Source organism: Lontra canadensis, unplaced genomic scaffold (assembly GCF_010015895.1).
Source record: "Lontra canadensis isolate GAN:19392208 unplaced genomic scaffold, GSC_riverotter_1.0 scaffold88, whole genome shotgun sequence".
NCBI classification, from domain to species: domain Eukaryota; kingdom Metazoa; phylum Chordata; class Mammalia; order Carnivora; family Mustelidae; genus Lontra; species Lontra canadensis.
The window spans coordinates 1,889,175-1,908,882 of NW_022631082.1; the positions used below are offsets into that span (position 1 = coordinate 1,889,175).

General features: G+C 51.0%; 2 protein-coding genes across 9 annotated transcripts in view; one reads left to right on the forward strand and one right to left on the reverse strand.

Annotated features, from left to right (window-relative positions):
* SAFB2 (scaffold attachment factor B2) overlaps nucleotides 1-16,600 on the reverse strand; it is a 31,463-nt gene extending 14,863 nt beyond the window's left edge. The window contains exons 1-11 of one of the 5 annotated variants that reach the window (XM_032883686.1): nucleotides 16,310-16,600; nucleotides 15,122-15,209; nucleotides 11,454-11,518; nucleotides 11,167-11,370; nucleotides 9,222-9,284; nucleotides 8,368-8,395; nucleotides 6,944-7,454; nucleotides 6,467-6,516; nucleotides 5,832-5,932; nucleotides 874-1,023; nucleotides 673-785 (exon numbers count right to left, since the gene is read on the reverse strand). In XM_032883686.1, the coding sequence (XP_032739577.1) occupies nucleotides 673-785; nucleotides 874-1,023; nucleotides 5,832-5,932; nucleotides 6,467-6,516; nucleotides 6,944-7,454; nucleotides 8,368-8,395; nucleotides 9,222-9,284; nucleotides 11,167-11,370; nucleotides 11,454-11,518; nucleotides 15,122-15,209; nucleotides 16,310-16,495 (1,559 nt within the window). In that variant the 5' untranslated portion in view covers nucleotides 16,496-16,600. Of the gene's footprint in view, nucleotides 1-672; nucleotides 786-873; nucleotides 1,024-5,831; nucleotides 5,936-6,466; nucleotides 6,517-6,943; nucleotides 7,455-8,367; nucleotides 8,396-9,221; nucleotides 9,285-11,166; nucleotides 11,371-11,453; nucleotides 11,519-15,121; nucleotides 15,210-16,309 lie in introns of all 5 variants that reach the window. The other 4 variants (XM_032883685.1, XM_032883688.1, XM_032883687.1 and 1 more) reach the window with 4 other exon arrangements.
* A 241-nt stretch (nucleotides 16,601-16,841) lies between these two features.
* SAFB (scaffold attachment factor B) overlaps nucleotides 16,842-19,708 on the forward strand; it is a 35,902-nt gene continuing 33,035 nt past the window's right edge. For 2 of the 4 annotated variants that reach the window (XM_032883692.1, XM_032883694.1), the window contains exon 1: nucleotides 16,842-17,165. In XM_032883692.1, the coding sequence (XP_032739583.1) occupies nucleotides 16,977-17,165 (189 nt within the window). In that variant the 5' untranslated portion in view covers nucleotides 16,842-16,976. The remainder of the gene's footprint in view (nucleotides 17,166-19,708) is intronic. The other 2 variants (XM_032883690.1, XM_032883691.1) reach the window with 1 other exon arrangement.

Consider the following 19,708-nt stretch of genomic DNA (forward strand, 5'->3'; position numbering starts at 1 on the left):
CTCCCGCAGAAGAGACACCGACGACTTTGAGAAAATTTTATCAAGCAGTGCCTGCTCTGGAAAGACCAGTCCTGATTTCTACCCTTTATAGACGCTGTCTCAGACCCACCGATCCCAAAGTTTCGGGCCAAGGTGCCCCCCCGGGGGCCACAGAAAACTCACAGGTACCCCGGGAGCTTCGGTTTTGACGGAAACACAGCAAGACTGGGCAGTGCCAGACGCCGCACAAACTACTAGCTCGAGGTCGTTCTTTTCGCCACCAGATCAGGTTAGTTCCTGGGATAAAAAGCGAGGACTGCAGAACCCCAGCCTGGATCAGAAAACGATTCCAAGGTGGCAGGGGTTGTGCAAGGACCCAGAACACTAAGTGAAGTAAAATTACTATTCTTTCCTTTCGGGTGTGTTATTTTCCCACGGAGTCATTTGGACGTAAACACTTACTAAGGCTCCTTGTAAAGACAGATTGGAGAGGTACAGGTGACGGCGCAGGGACCCTTACTGAAATCTGGACATGGAAGTGGTGGCAAGATGTGCAAATGTGATACATACGTGAGAAGCCAGCGAGGCTGCCTCTGGAGTGACCCTGTGGCTGCCACCTGCCCTCTTCCTGACCAGCCCCTCCCCACGGCCCGACAGAAAGCTTGAGAGAAAGGTTTTAAATAATCACTTTACTTTTCCATTTTGATCTCCACAGGATGATGTCTGTCAGCACTAGATAATTTTTCCTTCTTCACTTCACACTCTTTCCTGTCAGACAGCTTTTTCCCAGCAGGTTCGTTTTTGGCCTAAAATACAACATGGGTTAGAAATGGCCCACACTCCGGGTCCCCTCGCTTGTGAGCTCGGTGGCTTACAGCAGGCGAGTCGCCTCACCTTCTCTACGGAGATCATCCTTCCGTGCAGCTCCGTTCTGTGGAGATGACTGATGCACTTGGTGGCTTCGTCAGATGTCGACATGGTGACAAAGCCATAGCACCGAGCTCCAGGACTGCGGGCGTTGGTCACCACTTTGGCCCCGACAACCTTCGTGAGAGAGGACACTTATTCTTCCACATAAATCACAACACGATTTGTCAAAAATAATTAGCAGTTAACTGATCACCAGAATTCTTTTCAATAGTTTTTACTCCTCCACAAATTGTTGGTTTGCCGTAATTAGCTACTGAAGTGGTTCTACCTCATCCTACCAAAATACATGTGCTTCATGTACATCAGCCTTCAGAGTGACAAAAAACAGGGAAAGCTAAAGACATTTAAAACTTCACCAACCACAACTCATTAATTAATCCAAAGTCCGGGGCGCCTGGGGGGGCTCGGTGGGTTAAAGCCTCTGCCTTCGGCTTGGGTCATGATCCCAGGTCCTGGGATTGAGCCCTGCATCGGGCTCTCTGCTCGGCGGGGAGCCTGCATCCCCCCCCCTCCCCCCACCGCCTGTCTCTCTGCCTGCTTGTGATCTCGGTCTGTCAAATAAATAAATAATATCTTTTTAAAAAAATTAATCAAAAGTCCTTCCCACTTAGATCATTTTCTCTAGCTGGACTTCGACTCCCAGACAGGTCGGCGCACCAAGCACTTATCCACCCCTGCTGCCTGAAAAAAACCTCGCAAACTGGAGGAAACGTAGGCCACCAGGGTTTTCAAACACCATACACCAGGCCACACAGGACGGTGACCCGGGGGTGGGGGACACACACACGAGCAAAGCTGCATGGTCGCCCCCTGCTTACTTCCTAGAGGTTCCCGGTTGTGTGGAGCGGGGCAGAGGACAGGAGGTGAGCGGGGGAGGTGGTATCCGGGAGCTGAGCATAGCAGCATCTGAAGAAATGGGGGCAGCAGGACACAGTACTGGAGAGGAAGTGCTGCATAATGGCAGCTCCAGAGAGCTCCACGGGGCCCCTAAGCAGCACGCATGTGAGAGGCCAGGGAGAACACCTGTCCGAGCAAACAACCCCACAGGCTCAGGGACTCATACAGTGTTCGCTTCTTCCAGAGTGAACCAGAACGGAAAGGAAAAGCTTGCAATTCATGGGGCTTTAGGCTGAGACCTCAGGAGGATCCTGCCCCAGAAGCGGACAGAGCTAGCCCCCAACTAAGGCTGCTCTGATCTAACGACGCCTAACAGCCAGCCTGGGGAGGAACAAGTAATTGAACTGTGTCCCAGCAAAAGCTTAAGAACACTGACAGGGACACGCGAGTAACTAGAATACAACATGCACGTCACAACGTCTGGTGTCGAGTCAAAAACAACTAGGCAGCCAAGAAACAAGAAAATGACTCTAACAAAGAGAACCAACCAATAAACAGAGATCCAGAGCACGCTCCAACAACAGAATTGGTAAACGATGATATTAAAGTTATTTTAGCTGCATCTTAAGTGTTCAAGAAGTTGGAGAAACCACTGAGCACGTTAGGTAAACAGAGAAGATATTTAAAAACACCCAACCCAAGATTCTGGAGATGAATGTAAATGCGATGGGATGGACAGCGGACACTGCAGAAAAAAGGATGACGAACTGAAGACGTAGCGACAGAAGCTACTTGAAAAGAACTGGAGGGGGCACCTGTGTGGCGCAGTGGGTTAAGCCTCTGCCTTCAGCTCGGGTCATGATCTCAGGGTCCTGGGATCAAGCCCCACATTGGGCTCTCTGCTCAGCAGGGAGCCTGCTTTCCCCTCTCTCTCTGCCTGCCTCTCTGCCTACTTGTGATCTCTCTGTTGAATAAATAAATAAAATCTTTAAAAAAAAAAAAAAAAAAAGAACTGGAGGAAAAAAGACAGAAAACAAACCAAAACCACCAGAGCATCAGTGGGCTGTCAGACCACCTGTGGCGTCGCCAAAAGCAAGCAGCACAGGAAAACTTTCCCGGATGAAACCACAGTATATGGGCAGTGCGATCTGCTCCAGAGCAGTGATAAAGAGAACCTTCCAGGTAAGCCAGACGAGAAAGACACCTATGCCCTAGGGAGCAAAGGTGAGACCCAGAGCCAACCGGTTAGACAACAGAAAGCAGGAGGAGGGAGGAGCACTGTTGTCTGGACAAAAACCACCAACCAACCCTGAATTCTGCAGGAGCAAGAACAGCTTTCAAAGTGGAAGCAAAAGAATGACATTTTCAGACCTACAAAGGCAGCAGGAATTCATCCCGGGCAATCCTGTGTTGTAAGAAAGGTTTAAAGAGGAGAAAAAAAAATACCTAAAGGGAACTTGGGTATCAACAAGAGGGAAAAAAGAGCACCCCAAAAGGTAAACACGGAGGTAACTAAAAGCCTGTGATTTGTCTTGTTTACGTAACTCCTTAAAAGATAATTGTTTAAAGCAAAACAAGACAAAAATACCCCCCCCCAAAACCAAAAAGACACAAACACACCAAAACCCACCAACCACCCCACCTGTCAATGAACCAAAAACATGCTACGTTGTCTATTAACCCGAATTTACGCAGCGCTGATACCACCACAAAGGCTGGGAAGGTGGGAGGGAGGTGTACTGTCCCCAGGTTCGTGGCCCCCCCCACCCCCAAGGACTGGAATACAACTGAAGGACAGACTGCACTGAGTCTAGTAACAGAATTCCTAAATGCAGCCACCAAAGAAAAATGCTGTCGTTCAACCAACTGCTCAAGGAAGAAACCAAAAGACAAAAAATGCCCTGAGACAGATGAAAAAGAAGTATGTAACACAGCAAAACCTACGGGGGATGGCAAAAGCGGTTAAGAGCTAAGTCCCCATCAAGAAACACAAAAACCCCAAATAAGCGAGCTAACTTCGCACCTCAAGAAACCAGGACGCAGCAACACTACTTACACATACTAGTTCAGCCAAAAAACGACAAAGCATAAGAAATACTCAGTGCAAGAGGCAGCAGATACAGAGGAGCAAGAGATCCAAGAAACAGAACAGGGAGGAGACAGGGAGCCAGATGGCAGCTGGAAGCCCACTACACGGACGCACGAGCTAAATGTCAATGTTCCTGTAGGGCGTGCGAGAGAACTGAAGGTAGGGCCCGCACCTACGCCAGGTGCAGAGCTGTGCATCAGGACACACGAGCCCTAGTATGTCCAGCTCTGACCACCTGTGATGCCGCAGCTCAATGTGAGAAAGGCCCCTCCTCTCTCTGGACCTCAGGGTCCCCAACCGTGAGATGACCGGGGGTGGGATGGGTGCTCGTCACTGCTACGGTCCTGGCAGAACCCGGTGTCCACGTTCCCACTTGCAGATATGGCGGAGCCGGCTTTCCCTGAAGAAAGCCCCCCTCTGTCCAGAGCACCCCATACAGGGCCAAAGGGGACAGATTCTCCCTAGAGAGACATCAATGTCACTCCTCTTAGGAAGCTTCCCCTTCTTCCCTCTCTCTTCAAGATCAGGCGGCTGAGCCAATGACGGGGTCACATGACCTTCCCCTCAAACTATTTATCCTTGCAAGGACATCACCTCCAATGGCCCTGAGCGCAGAATCCAAGACCACCTCATCTGTCCCCGTGCCCCCTTGCCTCGCGCTCCGCCGTCACAGCAGCCTTTGAACAGTTCACCCAAATTACAGACTCGTCGCATCACAGGGCCCAAGTCCCGCAGCTTTAGTCCAGCGCCGAGCTCCCAGGGCAGGGCCGACTCTATCATCACTCAAGCCTCGGCTCACGGTGCTCCTCTTCCCCAAGGGGCAGTGAACCCAAGACCCCCCGCTAAACTCGGTCTCCCTCCCACACACTGACGGCAGGCTGTGACATTCCTACATGAACCCCTCGTAACTCGCTGTGTTCACTTAGGCCATCTCTCCAGCAGCCTGTAAGCACGAGGAGGACAGCGCCTCCCAGCTCTGTTGTCCCTCAGGACGGCTGCCCCAACCAAGAAGGAAGGCAAAGTGAGGATGGGTTGTGGCTTCTTAGTTGTGAGCCCCTCCGAAAGACATCCGCCATCAAGAAAAATTCATCTCACGGACGCTTCTTCTGGGTCCTGTCCACTTAAGTCACGAACGCATTCGCCAACGCCTACTCGGGACACAGACCTGGGCCGAGAACCCGCCCGGGGCAGCCAGGACATCCTGCCAAGCTCCGCCTGGGCTCCCTGCAGCTCCTCCTGGCCAAGGGGCACCACGGCCCACTGGCCCGCACCAGACCAGCGCGGAGCTCCCGGCTGAAGGGGCGACTGTTACACCGTCTAACTCCAGGACAGTGCAAATTGGCGTTCATGTCCTCGAGTCCCTGCGAGGCTTCCGAGTGGTATTAATTTTCTTTCCGCCCCTGCGGACCACGTATTCGCTGATTTATTTTTAAACCGCTATCATGTTCCTGTTCTTGAACTATAGGCCTGAAAATGCTGATGTATTAAAAACCAACTCTTTAAGTTTTGTATGAGCCAAAAACGAGCAGTTTCTTTACGAGCAATGAGAATGAACCACAAGAACGTTCAGACTGTAACGATTTACACACATTTTCTGCGACACAATCACTCTCAGCGAGGAAACGAGGCTCAGTACCCAAAACCAGGTGGGCCTTTCTCCCTTGTGGTTTTGTTTTCTATGCTTTAAAAAATACACACAATGATGGGGCGCCTGGGTGGCTCAATGGGTTAAAGCTTCTGCCTTCAGCTCAGGTCATGATCTCAAGGTCCTGGGATGGAGCCCCGCATTGGGCTTTCTGCTCGGTGAGGAGCCTGCTTCCCCTACCCCCTGCCTGCCTCTCTGCCTACTTGTGATCTCTGTCAAATTAAAAAAAAAAAACAACACACACTGAAAAGACCAAAAAAACCAACGACAGAAGAAAGAACTCTCCGAAGTCCTGTGTTCGTCACTGGGCGCCACGCGGAGGCTGGGCTGCAGGGCGCCAGGGGCACGTACCTTCCCGTACTTGTTGAAGAGGCTCTTCAGATCCGTAGCTCGAGTCGTGGAGGACAGTCCACTGACCCACAGGTTCCGGCCAGAGCTGCTGCTGGTGCGACCTGCTGCAGGAGGGAAGGGATGAGGCTTGGCCTCCAGGCCGAACGGGAAGCATGACCTACACCTCAGGACGCAGCCCGCTCCTGAACCCCAACTACCCCCCATCACAGCTCCCTTGGTCTAAGCATTTACAGGATGGAAAACAAAATCTATGGGTTGCAGAGACCGGCCCCTTACTCGAGGATTCATCAGGTCCTCGTCCGTTACAAACAGAAATGAATTTTGGTGACTAATTCTCAACTGGGGTGGCGGTTTCTATGACTCTGTTCTGTTATTCTAATGGGCAGAACGGCCTGTACTAGGACGTGATGCACTGGGATTTTCGCTATCCCATGAAGGACAACCACAACAGAGACGTAAACCATAGAAGCTCACCAACATTTCAATCTAGTCTCTCAAGACACTGGTAGATGGGTTACTTCCAGTAATCCTCAATGAAACCAACCATCGGATCCCCAGTGTGGGTTCCTGCAGGCCCCTCCCTCCCCAAATAAGGGATCCGTAGTCGGCTCCCTGCCACATAAGCTGAATCATACCTTTTTCATCTTTAATGATTGGCTTTATATCTTTTTCTTCCTTAAAAGAGCTAGAGACAAAAGTGAATGTTACTCACATGGGAACAAAAGGAGAGAGAACTAAATTAAAAGTATGGTATGTGCTAAAAACTGAATACCTACCAGAAAATTAGTCTGAAATAAAATCTTAAGACACCTTTGCAAGCTTCTCTAGGAAATCTGACCCCCAAAATACGATGTCAGATTCTTAAAAGTCAATTGCATTTAGCTGAAGATAGCAGTTAACGATTTAAGAACACAACCATAGTAGGTTGGGAAAAAGAAAAGGAATAGATTCACCCATTAAAAAATACACAACGAGAAATAAAACATGGTTCAGAAGTAAGCTACGACTGCATCAGTCTGGCTGGCCAATTGCAGAAAAAACAGCTTATGTGTGTCATTAAATGACCAATGGAAAGGAGATAGCGTCTGGTCTAAAACTGAGAAAAAACAAACCTCATTTTCTGATCAGCGCCCTCACTGGCTGAGGACTCTTTAGGAGCCGGAGGGACTTCATTACAAGCTTCAAAAGCAAACTTCTTCACGTCTTCTTTGCTATCTCTGGGGTCTGGGCTTGAGGCTTCCGGGGGCGCTTCCGCGGCCTCCTCGCTAGAGGCTTCCGTGCGCTCGGAGGCTTTACTACTCTGCTCAACCGGCTGCTCTAGCCCTACAGGCTCACAGTCCGTCCGCGCGCCACCGCCTGGCTGCTCCACGGGCTCCCTTTTCACTACCGCTAACAGGGTGTCTGCCCTGCTCGCCTGAGCTTGCGCTGTTGACTCGCTGGCCAAATCTAAGTCACCCTCCTCCGGGTGGCCGCTGCCAAAAAGGTCCTCTTCCTCCGCAAGCTTTCTGTCTGGCCCCACGCTACTTGTATCCTGTGCCAAGGGCTGCTCCAGCTCGGAACCTTCTTCTTTTACTGGCTCAGATTTACAAGTTTCCCCCAAAATGTCGAGTATTTTCTCATTTTCTACGGATTTAACAGGAATAGAATGGCACAAGGTTTAATTACCAGGGAAATAAAGCAATCACAAATGCGGAACTGGCACGGCTGCCACACTAACACGAAGAGAACCGCTAGCTACACAGAGATTGGAAAACCCGCGGGTACACAAAGTTACACCGGTTACACTACCTGCGCTCCAACCGACTGCTACAGTAAGCCGCTACGCTACATGGAAGAGAAAAGGACCCCACAGATTCAAACACCTACAACCACGTGGCTGCTTCTCGACAGTCTTCCTCGTGTTTTTGTTCAACTGTGGGTCTTCAGACTTAGTTTCCCAGTGTCCAAGGTGCCGAACCAAATACGATCACCATTTGATGACAGCTCAATTTCCAAAGCTTCTTCCGACTTCTTTTAACGGAACAGTCCCATACGCAAACCAGAAACTCTTCTGACGGCAGGAGATAAACGCAGTCCAGAAGGGGAATAACACGTTGGAAATTTTCCTGAAGAGACTCTGTTTCCTCTTCTGGAATCCAGTCACTTCGCGGGTTATGAGTGCCCTGACAACCGCTTTATCCTGCCTTAACTGTATTAATCAAAAAGACTGCAGCAAAATATCACAAGATCTGTTTCATGTGTAGAAACACATGGAAGAATCACTGGGGGAATTACTTAAATGCCCCTCTATGCGGTGAGAGAGATGAACATAACCATTACATCTCACCCAATATACTCAACCTCCAGAAACCGGAAGGGCACTTCCACAGATCTGGTGATACGACTGGGTTTCCAATCTCTGATCCTTGTACGATCTGGATTGTCCACCATTAAAATCATTTACACCACCATACACAGCTTAGAATATATAGATAGATTGAAAAAAAGAGTGGGAAAACTTTCAAACCATTAACTGTCGTGTTTCTCTTATCAGTACCTGGCTCCAAGAGAGCTTCTTCAATATCCTGTTTTAAAAAGAAAAGAGAAAGAAACCCACAAGGCACTTAAAAACTGAGCAAATGTACTTCCCTGGCAGACAGAGCGTCAGTCACGTGCGAATCAACTTTTTCCACTCAAAATGACCCTATTCCATTCCGGGGGGATTCGGTGAGAAGCACATCTTGTTGCCGCCCCCACCGGCACAGCCAGAGAGGCAGCAGTGACACTCAGCCTGCTCCGTTCTCCCTGGAGGGTCTGGTAGCCCCACCCCCAACTAGGCTGACCAAGCGGCCTCTGGAGGGAGCAAAGACAGCCACAGCGAGAGGTCACACGCACAGCGACTGTTCTATAGGTCATACCAGGTTTGAGGAAGCTCTGTTTCTCCCCAAGTAAGCTGTGATTTATAACTGGAACCTGCCAACAAAACCGTCCGTTCACCTCTCTCAAAACCTCCCCGACTGCCCACCGAACTTAAGACAATGGGCCAAATCCTTCCCTGACCCACAGACTCGGGCAGTCAGGCCCAGCCGCGTGGGCGGTCTCCAGCCCTAGGCCAGTCTCCCTTCTGGCCCACCGGTGGGACCTCGGTTTAGGCAGGGCTTCCTCCGGGAGCGTTTACAGCCCAAACCCTCCAACTTCTCCCTGGAAGAACTCCTCCCTCCTAGTTATTAACTCTGTCCCCACTAGAATGCAAACAGGACTACTTGTTTGGCTTGACCTCTTACCCCGGGCACTCAGCTCAGCACCGGCGCTGTACGAATCCACCTTACACAGACACACGCCCTCTCTCCCCAAGGAAAACCAAGCACTCGCGTCGCCTCTCCAGCCCTGTAGCGCCAGAAGGTCACTTACCGGAGGTACTTTGAAGTCCAGTGACGAAGCGTCCAAAGTGTTCTCGAAGCCCTCCCCATCCACCTGAAAGACAAAAAACAGAGAACCACTTAGTGGAGACAGAGCTGTGAGTGCCAGCCCGACACCTCACTAGTTCCTGAGCGGCCTACGTGTCCACTCCCCTCAAGCGCCCACCGTCCCCTGCAAGTCTGCTGCTGGCTGTCCAGTTTCTGGTGGCCTCCCCGCCTGCTCCAGGGCCAGGCGGCACAGCACCTCTGAGCAGGTCTCCCAGACAGCAGGTGCTCGGTTGGTACCGGCCCAGGAACATGCACACCCCGTTCCCAGGCAGCCTCTGTTTGCTGGCGGTCCCCACATGCAACCCGGACACAATTTCCAGAGCAGAGCTCAGAAGGAAAATGAAAACCTTCACACTTCCCTGATTTCACTTGCTAACAATACTTTTAAAAGTAACAATAACAGGGGGGCGGCTGGGTGGCTCAGTGGGTTAAGCCTCTGCTTTCGGCTCAGGTCATGATCTCAGGGTCCTGGGATCGAGCCCCACATCGGGCTCTCTGCTCTGCGGGGAGCCTGCTTCCCCGCCAACCCCTGCCTGCCTCTCTGCCTACTTGTGATCTCTGTCTGTCAAATAAATAAATAAATCTTAGGGGAAAAAAAAAAAGGTAACAATAACCAGGAACTTTTATCTACTGTGCCTTATTTAACACATTTAACTGAACTACTATCTTATACGTCACTGTTTGAGAGCTTTTTACTTCTTAAAGTGAAATGCAAAAACTATACCCTCCCAAATGTTTTTTTTTTTTTTTCCTTTTCCAGGTTTGAAGCTCATGACCTAGATACTTCGATTAACCAAGAGGTAAGAAACCAAGTCCGTGCTCTGGAAATAATTAACACACAGCAGGATTGTATCGAAAGAGGCCAAGGCCAACAAGTCAGTTATTCATCGTCACCCTAGGCTGAGGGGCAGTGGTGTTTGGAGTTTGTGATTTTTGACCTTTAAAGTCCAGTCCGAGAGCACTTTTTCATTCCCCTCCCAGTTTAAGGCTTTAAAAAAAAAAAAAAAAAAAAAAAAAAGGGACAGCGAGAACAGAAAACCAAACCAAAAAAACAAAAAAAAACAAGGAAACTAAGAAGCTGAATGCACCATGGTAGCAGGATTAAAATGGCAATCAGTTTTAGGATGGCCACAGAATTCTTCACCAAACGAAGTAAAAGCTCGAGAAAGCAACACTGGTAATAGAATTCAAGTCCTCCTTTATATACGGGAACGTTAAGAGTGGTTTTTCTTCCCCACAGGAGGGGTGCTTCCGAGTACTTTCCCTCATGTCTTTTAACATAACCATCTAACCTTGTGCCTAGAGCACATCCTAAAAAAACCAACAGGAAGGGGCGCCTGGGTGGCTCAGTGGATTAATGCCTCTGCCTTCGGTTCAGGTCATGATCTCAGGGTCCTGGAATAGAGCCCTGCATCGGGCTCTCTGCTCAGTGGGGAGCCTGCTTCCCCCTCTCTCTGCCTGCCTCTCTGCCTACTTGTGATCTCTCTGTCAAATAAATAAAATCTTAAAAGAGAAAAAAAAAACAACAGGAAGACCCGAATGCTGACATGACGAATTGTTTTTGGTTTCCTGTTTTCCAAAGGAAAATACTTTTACGAACAATGTCAGCCTTTTCTGACTCGTGCTGAGGAAGGGCCTCTCGCCCTTGTATCAAACGACTCCTCAGGACCGTTGAGAAGTTAGGCGCCAGCTAACACCCGACTTGCACGCTGTTTAAACAGACATCATTTACCATGAGGCCTGAGACAGGGACCCTGTGTTTATGGTGACCGCTGACAGGGTGGTGTGCTACCTAAACGCCAGTGTGCGCTCACTCCCCATGGCGGCCTGGGAGCACCGAGGAGCCCCAGGGCCGCCGGCACCTTTCCCCGTGTCATCAAGTCACCTACAGCGTGCTCTGCGAGCTGCGCCGGGAACTCTCGCCGTCGGGCTGCCACGTATTCTTTGCTGTCACAAAGGGAACCGAGAATGCTGTCAGCGCCGTCCTCCCCAAAGTCGGGAGCACTGCTATTCTCAACTTCGCTCTCTTCCAACACACCCACATCCATCATGTCGAGGCTCTGCAAGCTGTCTAAACCTGCATCCATATCCTCCTGCCAAGAGAATGGAGGGTGTCAGCGACTGGGTGGCTGGTCACGGAGCTCCTGCTAGCGTCTCTGCCGTGGACACCACATACCTGCCCGTCTCTGGAATCTTCTTCCAGGCCGTTATCTTCTGTACCTTCTTCCTCCATCTTTTGTCCTGATGACAAAATAATTTTTTAATCAGATAATACTCAGGTTCTGGCCTACAAAACGTGCATAGCTTTTATTCTAGAAATCCCCCCAGTTAAGGGCATGCGCTAAAATGTCTGAGAACAAACAAAAAATGTAACCCATCTATCTAGAAACTGTATACAGCCCGAATATTCAAAAGGGAAGCAAATCACTACAGTGTGTTCATGTGTGGGACACCAGCTGTCCTCAACAGGGGAAGTGGAGGGGAATCTGGCGACAACTGGAAACATTTCTGGTGTCACAACTCGGGGATGCTCCCAGCGGCTGGTGGGTAGTGACCAGGGATGCTGTGCGACAGAAGAGCACGAAGGACAGCGCCCTGCCAGGAAGAATTACCCACCCCCAACTGTCAACAGCACCAAGCTTCCAAAACACGGTGGCCCACCAGACAGTCTTACAACTTAAAAAAAAAAAAATTATGGGGGCGCCTGGGTGGCTTAAGGGGTTAAGCCTCTGCCTTATGCTCAGGTTGTGATCTTGGGGTCCTGGGATCAAGCCCCACATCGGGCTCTCTGCTCAGCAGGGAGCCTGCTTCCACCTCTCTGGCTGCCTCTCTGCCTCCTTGTGATCTGTCAAATAAATAAACAAAATCTTTAAAAAAAAATTATGCTTCCAAGGAATAATGATATGGGAAAATGCCCACCAAAAAAAAAAGACCACAGAGAGTAGTTCACTTTCATTAAAAGGTGCATACACATATGGATGCAATCAAGGATAAAGACGCATTTATAAAATACACACGAGAATGACTTAAGCAGTCACCAACAGGGTGTTAAGATACAAGATGATAACATTAGAGATGATTTTATTTTCACAGGCATACTTCTTACGTTTTCTAAAGTATCTAGAAGTATGGTTCCTGTAATTTTTTACAAGAATTTTCTCTTGAAATGAGAAAACCACACCAAAGGGACAGAGATATTTGCATAAAGACCCAAACTGCAGTGTGTACACTCAAGTGGTCTCTGTGCCGCCATCGCGACACTCAAGATGTGTGGCTTTACTGTGTCAGGCACTGTGGCCTCTCTGTCACTGCCCCCCACAACACCAGCAGGCTTAGCCGCTGCATCTGACACACAGGCATTTGGTTCACCCCTTAAGAGTGGTTCTAAACATGCGTGGCAGCAGCACCCACTTTCAGGGCCTGCAGTACTCAGGACGCCAACAGGACAGATGCAGACCGCAAAGTGCCCTGAAGGAGAGGTGGGGAGTGACAAATGCTGCCAGAGAGGTCCAGATCCTAACTCCAAGGGCCTGGCTTCAGTAACAAAAGCTGCAGGGCTGGGGGACCAAGAGGCTAGAAAACCTAATCCAAAATTATAATCTTTCCAAACACACCCACGAGGTTCAAAACTTTTGTCTGTTTCAATGAGCTAAGAGGAGAAGTTCCCTTGTCTCATCCTGAAGTGTTTTTCTCAGAAAGTTTAACTTTTTACTTTTACATAATCTTGAAGACCTAGTTCCGACCAGGACACCGTGAGGGTCCAGCACTTCGTGTGACTAACCGTGTGTCCAGACTCCTACAGAGTAACAGTCCAGCCCCACCACCTCCACAAAACAGGGCCAGGGCCACCTGTTTTCGCTCTGTGCTTTTGGCGACTTCTCAGACAAAAAGGAAGGGGAAGGAACCAGTGCCCTTCTTATCCCTTCTTAGCGCACTACAGCTCCCCTGCAACTGGCATCTCTTTATACCAACAAAAATAAGTACTACCAAAGCTTTTTTGACAAAATGAAAGTCCAAGTGGTTTTACCGTCACCTAAACTGTAACCCAGACATTCGGACATGCACTGCGAGCCCTTGGCTGAGGTTTGGTTTGTCTAATGGTGCAAAGATCCCTGTTAAGAGCCAAGAACACTTTGATTAGGAAGCCTTGGCCCTCCCAAGCTTTAAAGGACACTTCCACCAAGAACTTTTAGATTGACAGATACACATCTCTCGGCCTCCACTCGCCTGACTACTCAGCGCTTATACTCGACCATTACAAGATCAATAAAAACACATCAATGGGTTAAAATTCAGCTTAAATATACCTCCTTTATACAACCTAATTAAAAAGTTTAACCTTTCAAAACACATAGAAAGCTTTAACAAATGAGTCACGTCAAAGTCCTTCTAGGAAAGCACTCATAAAAAGTAGATTAAAATTACTGGAAAGGCTGCAAGTTACTTTTCCCTTTCTAAGCATCTGTCCTCCACTGCCTAAATTTAACTCTTCTTCAGATGAACGGGGCATGTCCAGCCGCGACAACTTCTTGTGTTGGTCCCTTTCAAGAAAATAATCCCCATCACACGGAAGTGCCCAATTATATCGTCCTCACCCATGCAAAAACGAAATGAGGATGAAAGCCAAGGAGGGTAACAAAGTTTCAAAGTTTTATGGGATTAAATGATTCCAAAAACAGCTAGAACTACCCATACAAAAAAATGAGGCATGAGTCTATGTCACAAAGTGAATAAACCTTAAAAACACGCTCAACAGGATAAACAGACACAGAAGACCACATACAGCGTGACCCTATTTACATGAAACACAACGATCAGTGACACACTGCCAGTGACACACTGCCAATGACACACTGCCACACACAGGAGGGGGAAATGGGGAAGAAGTGCTAAAAGGCACGGGGACTTCTTTTTGGGGTACTGCAAATATGTTGACGGCAACATAGCTTTGTGAATGTATTAAAAAGCAATGAAGTAGGGGCGCCTGGGTGGCTCAGTAGGTTAAAGCCTCTGCCTTCAGCTCAGGTCATGATCCCAAGGTCCTGGGATCAAGCCCCACATCGGGCTCTCTGCTCAGTGGGGAGCCTGCTTGGCCCCCTCTCTGCCTACTTGTGATTTCTGTCAAATAAATAAATAAAATCTTAAAAAAAAAAAAAACCAATGAAGTGTACGCTGTAAATGAGTGAATTCTATAGTATATGAACTATACCTCAATTTGAAAAAAAAAGAAATCTCAGTGTGGGGCGCCTGGCTGGTTCAGTGGGTAGAACACGTGAATCTTGATCTTGGGGTTGTAAATATGAGCCCCACACTGGATGTAGAGATTACTTAAAAATAAGATCTTAAAAACAAAACAAAACAAAACACAACTCACTGGTTTAAAAAAAAAAAAAAAAGGCTGGATGCAAATTCTCCAACAATCTATTTTGGATCCTTAAAGATACTGAGTTCTACTGTCTCAGACTGGTGTCGTTTTCTTTGGTTTGAAATCTTGGTTTTTGAACTTCTAGTAAGGAAGCCACGTAGTGTGTTTGGTTGCTCGGGGCAGCTTTAAGAGTGTGCCTTACGCTGGTTCTTTCTGAATCCCAACGACAAGAGCCAAGAGGTCTCTAACACGTTTCAATTTTAATTTACGTAACACTTGCACAACTCTCTACTCCTTCCAGCACTCCTGACAGAGCTACGTGTAAGGCAGTGAAAACCAAGCCTATTTGTTAGAGGGGAACAATGAAGGCCAAGGACATGTTCCTGCCCCGAAGGTCAGAAACGGTGTTAAAAAATTTGATCTGTAAGTAAGTTCTCTACACGCTCAGGCTTCCAGCGGCAATAAGTATGTGCAGGTACCTTTAATATATCTCTTTGTTGTCCTCTTGCTTGTGGCTTCCAAGGCGACACCAATTTCATCAGGATCCTGCCCTTCTTCCTTAACCGCCTATTAAGAAGAGATGAAACTTTACAACACCGTGGAGAGCTGCAGGGCACACACCGTTCTTTGTTAAGTAACGACTCCCCAGCAAACAAAATCAAACACTTCTTTGCAAAGAGGAGTAACTCCTGTCCTACTATCTGGGCTGCCAGCCCAAAAGGCACAGGATGAACCCAGCACAACTCGGTTCTCTCCGGGGCCTAAGCACAAAAGACAAAGGGATGGGAGAGCTGGGGCTCTAGGGTGCAGGTCAATGTCTAGTTCCAAAATGGCCCTTAAACTAGATCTTGCCCAAACCTCCACTTTAATACCGATAACTGTCAAAGAGACACACCGCTAAGTCCACCATCTGTAAGGCTGAGAGGGGTTCCACAAGCCACGTTTGACCTCTGGGGAGAAACCCCACCCGACAGACTGGGTGATCTGGCGGGGGGCGGGTGCTGCTCGGCGCCCTCCTCCAGACGGGCATAGGACTAGGCGCTCAATGGTAAACTCGAGCTAAGAGCCTGCTCCGGCGGGAGAGTCAGCAATGTCTCCATACTCAACGCGGGGTTGAGCGCGGCCAGATGGAGCAACACCTGAGCCAGCACGCGGGGAGACACTCAGGTAGAGCGAGGAGCACTACAAGGCACCAACCAGGAGAAGCCCTGGAAGGGGGGCGGGGAGGGCATGACAGGAGCGAAAGTCCTGGAGTGGGAACAAGCACAACCCCCACCGCTTTAAGATCTCAAAGGCTCTTCGTTCCTCCGTTCCCCAGGGGAGGAAACTGAGGCGCGGGGGGGGGGGAGGCACCTATCCAAGGTCACAGAACCGAGTCTCCGACCAGAGCCCGGAAGAAGTCCAGGCAGCCGCTCGGCGGCTAAAAGGACGCGCTTTCAGCACCCTCGAGGCGACCAGCTGCAAGGAGGAGCAAAAACAAGGTAAGAGAGGGGTGGTGACGGCCAAGGTCACAGAGCCGGGCCCCCCGGTCCCCGCAGGCTCGGGCCGGGGTCGGTCACAAGGCGAAATGATGGAGGAGGGGCCCGTGTCCGGCAATCGCGCTGACAGGCCGGCACGGGGGCGTGCCCCGGCCTTCTGCTCCAACCCGGGACGTCGAGCTGCCTCACCTTCTTGAGCCGCTCCATCAAGACGCTCTTGTTGCCGCCCGTGTCCAGATTCCGCTTCTTCAGCTCCGCCCGCAGGTCTATCACCCGCAAGTCACTCAACCGCCGCGTCCCGGCCTCCGAGGCACCCGATCCGACAGCGGCTGTGCCAGAACCCGACTCGCCGGACCCTGCCAGAGTCTCCGCCATCCCAGGTCTCACGGCCCCGCCACCCTCTTCCCACACCGCCGGCGGCTGTAGCGGCTCTGAGCACAAAATGGCGCCGCCTAAGAGGAAAACGCACTCGCTTCCTCCCGCCCCGCTTTCCGGCCGCGCATGCGCGCCGCACTTGCCAGCTTTCTTAACAGCACGCGCGCTCGCGCGTCGACCAACCGCACGGTCCCCACCACAACGCGCAGGCGCCGTAACTGCAGCACGCATGTGTCACGGCCGTTCGCGGCGGGAGGCTGGCGAGATGCAATGCTCCTGCGCACTTCCCTTTTAGTTCTCACCACGCATGTGCAAATGCGACCGGTAGCGTCGGCTCCGCGCCGGGTGCGCCTGCGCAGAAGCGAGGCGCGCCAGGGCGGCTGGAGCGGTTCCCTCGCAGGCGGCGCCATTTTGTGCTAGGTGCCCAGATAAAACCGGCCCGGTTCTGTGTGAAGTGGGCGGTGGAGCCAGGGTCCCTGGAATGGCGGAGACTCTCTCAGGCCTAGGCGATTCGGGTGCGGTGGGCGCAGCGGCTCTGAGCTCTGCCTCGTCGGAGACCGGGACGCGGCGGCTCAGCGACCTGCGGGTGATCGATCTGCGGGCGGAGCTGAGGAAACGGAATCTGGACTCGAGCGGCAACAAGAGCGTTTTGATGGAGCGGCTCAAAAAGGTGGAGCTGGGGCCCTGCGGAGGCGGGCAGGAGGTGGGAAGGGGGTCCTGCCGGCCGCGACCGGGGTCCCCTGGCCTCGGGGTCCGCCCCCGGCCCGGTGTGGGGCCTGCGTCTGGCCTGGCGCTCCAGGCTTCTCCCGGCTTCTCCCGGGCCCACGAGGGAGCTCCCACCCCAGCGCGGCCGGGGTGCGAACCTCAGCGCCGCCGTGGGGAGAGAGCGACACCTGGGCGCAACCCGGCTACGGCGCCGCGGCCTTGCGGTGGAGGGCGGCGGGGCACCCAGGCCGAGGGCTCCTGTTCTCCGCGCCAGTCACCGCGCCGCGCGGCCTTGCTCTCAGAGGCCCACTCCAGCCTCCAGAAAAGACGGGAAACCCGGAAGCCCTCATTTCCTGGGCCAGGTGGGGGGACTCGGCCAAGGTCACACGGCCGTGGCGACAGGCCGGCCGATTTCCTGAGCCCGCGCTGGCCGCCGGGCTTCCCCTGGAGGTTCCGGGGCTCGCCGGCGCGTTAGGGTGGACGTCCTTCGAGGAGAGGGGCTAGTTTACCGAGCGACTGCGCCGGGAACAAGTTCGGAGGTTAAAACAAACCAAAACAAAACGGCTGGTGGACTCGCTAGTCCTGGGTCGGGGAAGTAACGCGGAAAGGGAAGCGCTGTTTGCGGTAGCGAGCGGCAACGTGGGAGACCCGGCGGGGTTCGCGAGGACGGCCGCAGGGCTTCGCCCGGAGGCAGGCAGGCAGGCAGGGCGCCCGTTCTGGGGTCTGGCCTCGGGCCTCTGCCGGGTCTCCGTGGCGCGGACGACGTCGCACGTCTCGGCTCTCGCAAAGAGGAGCTTTCGTGTTAGGATGAACCGGGCTTGGCTCGCTGCCTGGAGCGGAGACGCGATCGTTGTCACAATTCACTTTTCCTCTCTGTGCCTCCGTTTGTTCTGTGCGGCAGCAGGACTGTGGTCCCTGCCGTGAGCGTGCTGAGGGGCCGGTGCGAAAGCCTGAGCAGTTCATTAAACGTTCGGGGCCTTCTGCTTCCCCTTTTCCCGTACTCGTTGGCTTCTGTGCTCTTCTCCCGTTTGCCTATTCTCATCTTGGGACTTGGGTGTGTAGTCTCTGCCTCGGCCACCCCCCAGCCCCTGCAGACGGTGTGACTTGTGACTCTTTCCACCCTCCTGGCTCCGGGCGTCGCAGGACCAGGGCATTAATTATTACTGATTACCATTAAGCGGGAGTAGGGATTGTTTCTCGTTTTTCGAATGAGGAAGGTAGGGCTCGGAAATGGTGGGTTGATGAGCTCAGAGTCAGTGGGGCTCTTACGACTTGGGCTCTTACGACTTGAGTTTGTGTTTGTTTTACTATGGATACTAACTCCCTTGGCTCCCCTCGGGGCAGGTAGTTCATCAACAAAGATGATCTAGAAAAATTGCTGGAAGGTTGAGGGTTGCCACCAGGGCCTCCAGTCAGCAAAGCGAAATAGGGACCTTTATCCTTTTTACTCCCAGTCTGCAAGCCGGCAAAGAGGATAGGATGGCACTGAGCTTTCCTGTCAGATTTGGTGGCTGAGACTGGTGTGTGACTTCAAGGAGCCTCCATCACTGTTCTCTTGGAGCCATTTTTCATTTCTTCTCTCTGTTTTCATTTTCTTAGGGGTGTGGTCATAGCATGTAAATATCAGCAGCCTGTATGTTGACCTGCTACTTTACCCAAGTGAGTCTAGAATTACTGATTGACTTTTTCTTTTTTACTTCTACCATCTAGTTAGTGTCCCCCCTTTTTTGGTTATTTTTCCAGAAAGGGCAAATGAGGAAAAGGTGGAAGGAGCACAAAGAGTAGTTTCCCGAGCTCTGTAAGGATGACTCATAGCCCACAGCGTCCCTAGGGATGATCCTGGAAACACTGCACCCGGAGGAGACTGACTAGGGGGCAAAATGGTGTACCTCCTGTCTGGAGCACTTCTCTGTTCTCCTAGTGGTATTCCAGAATCCTCTTTTGCCAGGAAGAATGGGACAGACATTCTGGTTGTGCTTTCCTTGATTCCAGAGTAGAACTCCCAATTCCTCCTCCTCACCCGCTTACGGAGAGAAGAGAGATTTTTTTTGTTCCTGGTACAGATCAAATATGGAGTGTCTAAGCCCACAAATTCACAGCTCTTGCAAATTCAGACTTCCACGCTGAGAAACTCCTGAAGATCTGAAATTTCTGAAACCGTCTGCATATAAAAGATTCTATTTGAAGTGGGTTTAAACAGAATTCTTACTCGCAGGATAATGCAATAAGAAGAGAAAGGGTTATCGGTAAAACCTAAAATCGAAGTCCAGTATCCAAGAATATCACTGAGGACACGCTCAGTAATCATTTGCTGTGCACCTCCTTGGTGCTCCGCACTGTGCCAAGTGTGGGTGTGGGCTGTTCAAGGGAGTGATGAGCTCTTGGGTGGGAGGTGGGGCTTACCAAGAGATGGTTTTAATTCTTTACCCTTTCAGGCAAGTCCCCTACTGTTTAAGAGCAAGACCTTTGGAGTCAGTCTTAGATGTGTATGATCTGATGAGGTAGTGC